The 9,715-nt window shown below is 38.9% G+C and overlaps 1 protein-coding gene across 1 annotated transcript; it reads right to left on the bottom strand.

Moving 5' to 3' along the window:
* Positions 1–6,266: 6,266 nt before the first annotated feature.
* LOC122439359 (olfactory receptor 10H1-like) lies at positions 6,267–7,199 on the bottom strand. The gene has a single exon (XM_043464432.1). It carries the CDS (start codon positions 7,197–7,199, stop codon positions 6,267–6,269), a length of 933 nt encoding a protein of 310 aa, XP_043320367.1.
* Positions 7,200–9,715: the final 2,516 nt, after the last annotated feature.

The raw sequence follows: 9,715 nt of genomic DNA, 5'->3' as shown, positions 1-9,715 counted from the left end.
ATCCCATTATTTTTGCCTAAGAATGTATTCTTTGTCTATAGGCAGGTGAAGAGCACCACATGGATGTTTCAGGACCCTGATACAGCTGATTCTTGAATGGACTAGTAAAAGAAGATTTTATTTTTGCATTCTCCCAAATTAAAAAAAAAAACAAAACTAGAATAACCTGAAGATAATAAGAAATGCTACCAGGACTGTGCCTTTTTCATATATGAAGCACTTGGTCTCATGTTTTGTTACTTTTGTCTTTTTAAAAAAAAATTTTTTATTGACGTATAGTTGATTTACAGTGTTGTATTGGTTTCAAGTGTACAGCATATTGATTCAGTTATAACATGTACATATATTCACTCCTTTTCAGATTCTTTTCATATGTAGGTTATTGCAGAATATTGAATAGAGAGAATTCCCTGTGCTATACAATAGGTCCTTGTAGGTTATCTATTTTACATATAGTATTGTGTATATTTTACTCCTAAATTCATAGTTTATCCCTCCCCTTCATGTTTCTCCTTCGGTAACTGTAGTTTGTTTTCAAAGCCTCTGAATCTGTTTCTGTTTTCTAAATAAGCTCATTTATATCACTTTTAAAATTAGACTCTACATATGAATGTTATCATGAATGTTTATCTTTCTCTGTCTGACTTACTTCACTTACTATGATAATCTCTAGTTCCATCCATGTTTCTGCAAATGGCATTATTTCATTCTTTTTTATGGTAGAGCAATATTCCTTTATATATATATTATATGTGTGTGTGTGTGTATATATATATATATATATATAAGAATATATGCATATCTTCTTTATCCATTCTTCTGTCAATGGACATTTAGTTTGCTTCCATGTCCTGGCTATTGCAAATAGTGAACTTTGGGGTGCATATACATTTTCTAATTATGGTTTTCTCCATATATATGCCCGAGTGGGATTGCTGTATCAGATGGTAGCTCTATCTTAATTTTTAAAGAAACTTTCGTAGTGGCTGTACCAAATTACATTCCTGCCAGCAATGTAGGAGGGATCTCTTTTCTCCATACTCTCTCCAGTATTTATTGTTTATAGCCTTTTTGAGGATGGCCGTTCTGATGGGCATGAGGTGATGCTTCATTATAGTTTTGATTTGTATTTCTCCAATAATTACCAGTGTTGAGCATCTTCTCATGAGCTTTTTCATCATCTGTATGTCTTCTTTGAAAAAATGTCTATTTAGATCTTCCACTCAGTTTTTGGATTGAGTTGTTTGTTGTTGTTGTTTATATATATTGAGCTGCATGAGCTTAAAAAGGTACAACTTTTCAAGACTGAACCAGGAGAAATAGGATATGTAAACACACCAGTCACAAGGAAACTGAAACTGTGATTTTAAAACACCTAACAAGCAGAATTCCAGGACCAGATGGCTTCAAAGGCTAATTCTATGAGACATCTAGAGGATAGTTAACACCTACCCTTCTGAAACTGTCCCAAAAAATTGTAGAGGAAAGAACACTTCCAAGCTCATTCTATGAATCACCATCACCCTGATACCAAAACAAGTCAAAGATACCACAAAAAAGCAAATTACAGGCCAATATCTCTGATGAATATACACACAAAAATTCTTAACAAAGTACTAGCAAACAGAATCCAATAGCACATTAAAAAGATCCTACACCATGTTATGCCAGGGATGCAGTGATTCTTCAATATACACAAAATAATAAATGTGATATACCACATTAACAAATTGAAGAATAAAAACCATATGATCATCTCAATATATGCATAAAAGCTTTTAATGGACTCTTAAATTTGATTCCCTAGTATTTTGTTGAGATTATTTGTACCTATATTCATCAAGGATATTGACCTGTCATTTTTTAATCTTGTAGTGTTGTTATCTTGTGGTGTCAGGGCAAGGTAGTCTTTTAAACTGAGTTTGTAAGTGTTCATTTTCTTCAATTCTTTAGAAGAGTTTGAAAATGATTGGAATTGATTCTTTAAGAGTTTGGTAGAATTCATTTGTGAAACAGCTGATTCTGTACTTCTCTTTTCTAATTCTATGAAACATTTAGAGAAGGGTTAACACTGATTCAGAAAAATAAATGACCCAATCAAAAAATGGGCCAAAGAACTAAACAGACATTTCTCCAAAGAAGACATACAGATGGCTAACAAACACATGAAAAGATGCTCAACATCACTCATTATTAGAGAAATGATTATTGATTCAATTTCTTTACTTGTTTTGATCTGTTCACATTTTCTATTCCTTTATGAGTCAGTCTTTGGATTTTGAGGAATTAATCATTTCTTCTTCTAGGTTGTCCATTTTGTGTTTAATCGTTCATTATAGTCTCTTATGACATTTCTCATTTTTGTGGTATCAGTTGTAGTATTCCCTTTGTCATTTCTGATTTCATTTGCGTCCTCTTTCTTTTTTTCTATTTAGCCTACCTAAAGGTTTGTTCATTTTGTTTATCTTTCCAAAGAATCAGCTCTTATTTTCATTGATCTTTTCTGTTGTTTTTCTAGTCTGTATTTTACTTCTGCTTTTACCTGTTTTATTTCCTTCTTTCTACTAACTTTAGCCTTTGTTTGTTCTTCTTTTTCTAATTCCTTGAGATTGAAAGTTAACTTCTTTATTTGGGGGTCTATGTTTTCTTCTTAATGTAGATGTTTATCAAAATAAACTTCCCTCTTACAACTACTTTTGCTGTATTCCAAGTTTTGGTATGTTATGTATCCATTTTTCTGTCTTCCAATATTTTTAAAAATTCTCTTTTGTTTTCATTATTGACATAACAGTTGCTCAGCAAACAAAAGTATAAACTGGACAGCTTCACAGGAAAATTCAATCAAACATATTAAGAAGAGCTAATACCTATCCTTCTCAAACTACTCCAAAAAGTTGAAGAGAAGGGAACACTTGAAAAATGACCTGTCTGCTTATACCCTTGGGACACAGTATAAACTCTCCTGTGGTCAAAAGATCATGCTTCATCTTCAACATTACATCCCAGCCCTCCACAGCTCTCCAGCTTTTCTAACTTCCTGGATGTTTCTGGAAAAACCAAACATGCTCAGACCTCAGGAACTTTGCACATGCTGTTGATTCTACCTGGAATACCCTTCCTTTGGCATATTCTACACATTCTTGAGTCTGACCTTAAATGTCACCTCCTCAGGGAAGCCTCCCCTAATTTTCCCATACTAAGTCATCACTCCTATATTAAGCCCTCATAATGACTTCTTTATTTTCCTTGTAGCTTTTAATCACAAGAGATCATGTATATTAATTATTGTGATTTTTTTTAATAGTCACATCTTTGTCTCTCCACTACTGTTTGCTTTCTTGAACACTGGAATCAGGGTCACATCTAAATACTTCAATGATGGATCCCCAGTAGCATGTATAAAAGCGTTTAACACTCATAGTAGGTGCTCAATAAATGTTTGTTAAGTATATACATCAAGGTTTATTACTTGGAACTATTGACATTTGGGACTGGCTCATTCTTTGCAGTGGGATCTGTTTTGTGCATTGTAGGGCATTGAGCAGCATCCCATAACTTTACCCACTAGATATTATAGCACATCTCCTCCTCCTTCAGTAGTAATAACCAAAAATGTCTACAGAACCTTCCCTACAGAACCAAGTGTCCTCTGGAGGCACTGGTGAGCTGCTGGAGTATAGGAATGAGGGAAGATCTGGCTGATGCTCCCAAGCTACAGAGTCACGCCCCTTTGGTGGTTCTTAGCATCTGGTCCATATTTTGGTGAGAGCCCTGGCATTTCTCTATGTGTCTTTCCACCACGGATCATGGGAACTCTTCAAAGACAGGGGCTAGCAACAGACCCATCTCTGTTCTCCCAAAACTAGCACAGGATTTGGCACACAGGAGATCTCAAATAATTATCACACAGAGGCTCAACTTATGGAGAAAGACTGAATGTAGCTTTGAGACAAATGATGTATAGTTACTATTCAACTTAAACGTGAATACTCATATCTTTTTAACTTTGGCTAATTTGATTAATTTATTGCTTGTGCATTTAAACTATATTTTGTTATTGTATACATGGACTGCCCAGGCGGCACAATGGTAAAGAATGTGCCTGCCAATGCAGGAGACACGGGAGATGTGAGTTCGATCCCTGGGTCAGGAAGATCCCCTGAAGTAGAAAATGGCAACACACTCTAGCATTCTTGCCTGAAAAATTCCATGGACTGAGGAGCCTGGTGAGCTACAGCCTATGGACTCACAAGGAGTTGGACATGACTGACCACACATGCATAGTTTCATGTTTGTTGTTGTGTGTAGCAGTATCACCATAACCTAGTTTCCATTAAGTATTATAAATTGTTATTTTAAATAGCTGCAAAAATTCATATTCCAAAGCAATTTAACTTTGTCAATGAAACTTTTTTAAACATTGAGATATGATTGACAGATAACATCATGTAAGTCTATGGTATACAGTATGATTTGATACATTTATTTATCATAATATGATTATCACTGCAGTGTTAACTAACACATCTATCATATCACATAAGTATCATAGCTTTTTGTGGTGGGGACAATGAAGATCTAGAGTATTAGCAAATTTGAAATTTCTAATACATTATTATTAGCATCACTGTGCTGTACATTAGACCCCCAGATCTTATTTATCTTCTGGTTGATCTACTGGTTGCAAATTTGTGCCTTTAAACAACATCTCCCCAATTCACCCACCCCTTATTCCCAGGTAATCAATATTCCACTCTCTGTTTTTTATGAATTTACCTTTTTCAGATTCCATTTATAAGGGATATTATGCTGTATTTGTCATTCTCTTGAATACGCATGCTTTCAACAAATTCTAAGTACTATGATGTGTGGTCAACTTTAAATCCTCCCCTCATACTCAAGGGATATCATTACAAATTGTGACTAAGGAATAAATTTAATCCTGGGCTTTGCACTCACCATTGTTCAACAAACAGTCCCACACTGACTTGTGTGCAATGTCACTCTCCCACAGAGAAAGCAATTTCTCATGGTGGGACTTTTTCCCTTAACTCAACTCTGGAGATTTCTCTCTACAGCTGCTCAAGATTCACATTTGAAATGTGGTGGTTTCCCTGACTTTTTCTGAGGCTGCTTATTACTGTTTCTAACTGTTACTGCACAGATCCATGCAAAGTTAAAATTCAGGGATGTTTTGCTTTCCTCTATGGTAATCTGGCTTAGGCTTTCGTAGTCTCACAAAATTTGTGTTGTGGCTATATGCTACTGCTCAGGGGAGGGTGGAGGCTTGACCTATCCCTTTTGACAGAGTTGATAAGAAGTCCAGGGTAGGTTGATAAGAAGTCCGGGGTCCCCAAGGAAGAGAAAGGGGTATGGGGCTCTCAAGAAGGAAAAAGGGACAAACTTTTTTTTTCTACATTGCTTTGTCTTAGTCACATAAGACATTTCTTCTTAAACTCTAAGTTGTTATGAAAACAATCTTTAAGACTAACTTTCTTTAAGCCCAGAGCTAATGATTACACAACAAAATAACACATCTTGCTCAAAGGTATCTTTTTCCTTAAGCTCTGTACTAATGATTATATAACAACAATGGACAACTATTGGAAGACAGGTTTCTCCTTTTTAACAAGAACCTTGTGACTAATCTTGTTATCTTAAGATAACAAGATTACTTATGTTGTGGGAGTGGCTCTAATAAAAGTATATAAGGCCTTGATAAGACTAGCAAGTGGGACACTCTCCATTCCCCTTCTAATGTCTATGTCAGAAGCTTTCTCTGTCCCCTTTCACTGTAATAAGACTTATGCCACACAAAAACTCTGAGTGATCAAGCCTGGTCCCCAAAGCTATATCTTCTTCCTCAGAGATCACGAATGCATCATTCACTGTAAGCTATAACTTTTCTCTTAGCAATTGGGTTTATGGTGATGGGAGTAATTAGATCACCCTGGTTTCTGGCAGGAGAACATATTCCAGGTTTAATGCTACCTGACAAAGTGTCATGCAAGAAATAGGAATCAATGAATCTGACTTTCTCCGTGTTAGCATCACATACATCTTTCCACCAAGAATATATGGAGAATGATGTTTAACCATTTTGCAAACATTTGAATGTTGCCTACAAGGGTCCTTATAAACCATACAGCATTAGGCAAATATAGGCTATTATGTGCTTACAGGGTGCCATCTCTAATAGTAGCCTCTAGTAAACTGATTTAACTGTTTCCAAGGAATTCCTCCCAGATAATCACTTTTTTGTCTGGCTAGAGTTTGCTGAGGAAGGTCTTCTTCATGGCGATCTTCAGCTCCTTGTTCCTGAGGCTGAAGATGATGGGGCTTAGGAAAGGAGTGAGGACCGTGTAGGTGATGCCCATCAAGGTGTCTATTTCCAGAGACTGGGGCCCCTTGGGCTTGAGGTAGATGACAGAGGCAAAGCCGTAGTGCTCTATCACCACAGTGAGGTGGGACACACACGTGGAGAAGGCTTTGTGCCGGCCCTCGGCTGAAGGGATCCTCAAGATGGTGGCCACGATGAAGGCATAAGACAAGAGGATGAGGAGACAGCAGCCCAGCAGGGCAGTGATACACACCAGTCCTAAGCCCATGGCCAGAATGGAGACATTTTCTCCACAGGCCAACTTCAGAAGAGCCTGCACATGGCAAACAAAATGATGGATCTCATTAGATCCACAGAAAGTTAGTTGGAAAATGGCTACTGTCACAACCAAGCCAATGACTGAGCCCCCAGTCCAGGACCAGGCCACCAGGCAGGCGCAGCCTCCGGGGCTCATGAGCACGTTGTAGCGCAGGGGGTGGCAGATGGCCACGTAGCGGTCATAGCCCATGACTGTGAGCAGGAAGGAGTGGGTGAAGCCAAACATGAAGGAGAAGAACATCTGGCTGGCACAGGCTCTCAAAGCAATGGAGTGATCAGTGGAAAGCAGGTCGGCCAGCATGCGTGGGATGACAGCAAAGGTGTATAGGATCTCTGAGATGGAGAGGGCACACAGGAAAAGGTACATGGGTGTGTGGAGACTGTGCTCCCTCCAGACGGTGGCCATGATGAGCAGGTTCCCCAGCAGCGTGAACAGATACATCAGCAGGAAGAGCAGGAAGAACATCAGCTGAAGGTGGGGGAAGGTGGAGAAGCCGATGAGGATGAATTCAGTTGCTGATGAAAAGTTGCCTCCCTGCATGGGGGCTGTTCCTGAAGTGAAGTATGACATGGAGAGGTCAGCTACTGGATGGAAGGAGGTCTTCAGCTTCCATCATTCCTGGCTCTGTCCCAGGGGCTGCTCCTGATCCTGATAAATGACAGGTGATCTTGGCTGAATTCCTACTCTGTGCCTCCTGTGATTTAATCTTCTCATCAATCTTGTGGGGGAGGAGGGTGTGTATGCTGTTTTTATCACTGTCTAAAGAAGGGTTAGCCTACCCACTCCAGTATTCTTAGGCTTTCCTGGTTGCCCAGATGATAAAGAACCTGCCTGCAATGCAGGAGACCTGGGTTCAGTTCCTCGGTTGGGAAGATACCCTGGAGGAGAGCATGGCAACCCACTCCAGTGTTCTTGCCTGGAGAATCCCCATGGACAGAGGAGCCGGGTGGGCTACAGTCCATGGGGTGGCAAAGAGTCAGACACAGCTGAGTGACTAAGAACAAAGTATCTTGAGAATACACATTGAAAATATTTGAGAGAGTCTAAGCAACTTGTTTATGGTGCAGCTATCAAAATGGCAGAACCCATACCTAGCTGTCCCCAAACACTCTACCTTTCTATCACTTCTACATCTTCCAAAAATGGGAATAGCTTCCAACCATTGCTTCTCTGCCCTTCTACTCCCTTCTGATAAGTCTTGTTCTTTTCAGGGCTTCAAATACCATGTTGTTGTTCAGTTGTGTCTGACTCTTTGTGTCCCCATGGACTGCAGCACACCAGGCTTCTCTGTCCATCACCATCTCCCGGAGCTTGCTCAAACTCATGTCCATTGAGTCAGTGATGCCACCAAACCATCTCATCCTCTGTCATCCCCTTCTTCTGCCTTTAATCTTTCCCAGCATCAGGGTCTTTTCTAATGAGTCAGCTGTTTGTATCAGGTGGCTGAAGTATTGGAGCCTCAGCTTCAGCATCAGTCTTTCCAATGAATATTCAGGATTGATTTCCTTCAGGATGGACTGGTTTAGGGTTTGCCTGGATGTCAAATACCATAAGCCATCCCTATTCCATGGCTACAGTCATTTTGACCTATGCACATCTCTAACTTAACATGCATCAATCAGATTTTTCCTCTGGAGATGAGTTGTTCATGCAAGGAATCTGAGATAAGACACTGTGTAGAAATAATGTTCTGGTTGTTTTCCAGATCCCATGAGCCTATCTGTGTGTTCTGAGGCAATGCAACACAGCCATCTGACAAAGGGATGAGAGAGTCAGCTAACAGAATTCAAATCCCGGCTCTTCCCACTGTGTGAGACTGAGCAATTTGTTCACCTCTCTTTGCCTCTGTTTCTCTATACCTGTCTCAAACAAGTGTTTGAGAAGTTAATGAATTATTCTTGGACTGTGATCCAGAAAACAATAGGTGCTATCTATGATAATTAAATCAATACACTAAATGAGTACATGTACAGTGTCTGTTCTCAGTAACTTCAGTTTAATGAGATTTCAATATCTCTTCATAAATAAAGTACCGATTTTTATGTGATCTTTCTTATTAGGCAAAGTCAACTGGAAAGGCACGAAAATACCAATCTATTTTCTACCTCTGTGGTTTGGCCTGCTCAGGGCAATATGGACTCATACACTATGTAGCTGTTGAGGGCTGGCTCAGCATGATGTTTCTGAGATTCATCCACATTGTGGCATATATGAAGAACTTCATGCCTTTTCGTAGCCAAACAATATCCCTTTATGGATAAACCAAATTTTGTTTACCCAATCACTTATTTTTTCTTTAAAATTTTTTTTGAGGTTTTATTTTTTTAATTAAGTAATTAATTTATCTTAATTGGAGGCTAATTACCTTACAATATTGTAGTGGTTTTTGCCATATGCTGACATGAATCAGCCATGGATGTACATGTATTCACCATCCTGAACTCCCTCCCACCTCTTTCCCCATCCCATCCCTCAGGGTTGTCCCAGTGCCCTGGCTTTGACTGCCCTATTTCATGCATCGAACTTGGACTGGTGATCTATTTCACATATGGTAATACACATGTTTCAATGCTATTCTCAAATCATCCCACCCTCACCTTCTCCCACAGAGTCCAAAAGTCTGTTCTTTATATCTGTGTCTCTTTTGCTGTCTCACACATAGGGTCATTGTTACCATCTTTCTAAGTTCCATATATATGTGTTAATATACTGTATTGGTGTTTTTCTTTCTGACTTACTTAACTCTGTATAATAAACTCCAGTTTCATCCACCTCATTAGAATTGATTCAAATGCATTCTTTTTAATAACTGAGTAATATTCCATTGTGTATATGTACCACAGTTTTCTGATCCAATCATCCACCAGTGGACATCTAGATTGCTTCCATGTCCTAGCTATTGTAAACAGTGCTGCAATGAATATTGGGGTACATGTGTCTCTTTCACTTCTAGTTTCCTCAATGTGTATGCCCAGAAGTGGGATTGCTGGGTCAAATGGCAGTTCTATTTCCAGTTTTTCAAGGAATCTCCACACTATTCTCTATAGAGGCTGTAC

Source organism: Cervus canadensis, chromosome 4, assembly GCF_019320065.1.
Source record: "Cervus canadensis isolate Bull #8, Minnesota chromosome 4, ASM1932006v1, whole genome shotgun sequence".
Classification (NCBI taxonomy): Eukaryota; Metazoa; Chordata; class Mammalia; order Artiodactyla; family Cervidae; genus Cervus; species Cervus canadensis.
The sequence above is the reverse complement of the archived record's forward strand: the minus strand, read 5'-3'. Positions and strand labels throughout refer to the sequence as shown.

Bases quoted from the DNA above. Each gene is read 5' to 3' on its own strand.
- LOC122439359 (XM_043464432.1), bottom strand. From the start codon at position 7,199: ATGCAGGGAGGCAACTTTTCATCAGCAACTGAATTCATCCTCATCGGC.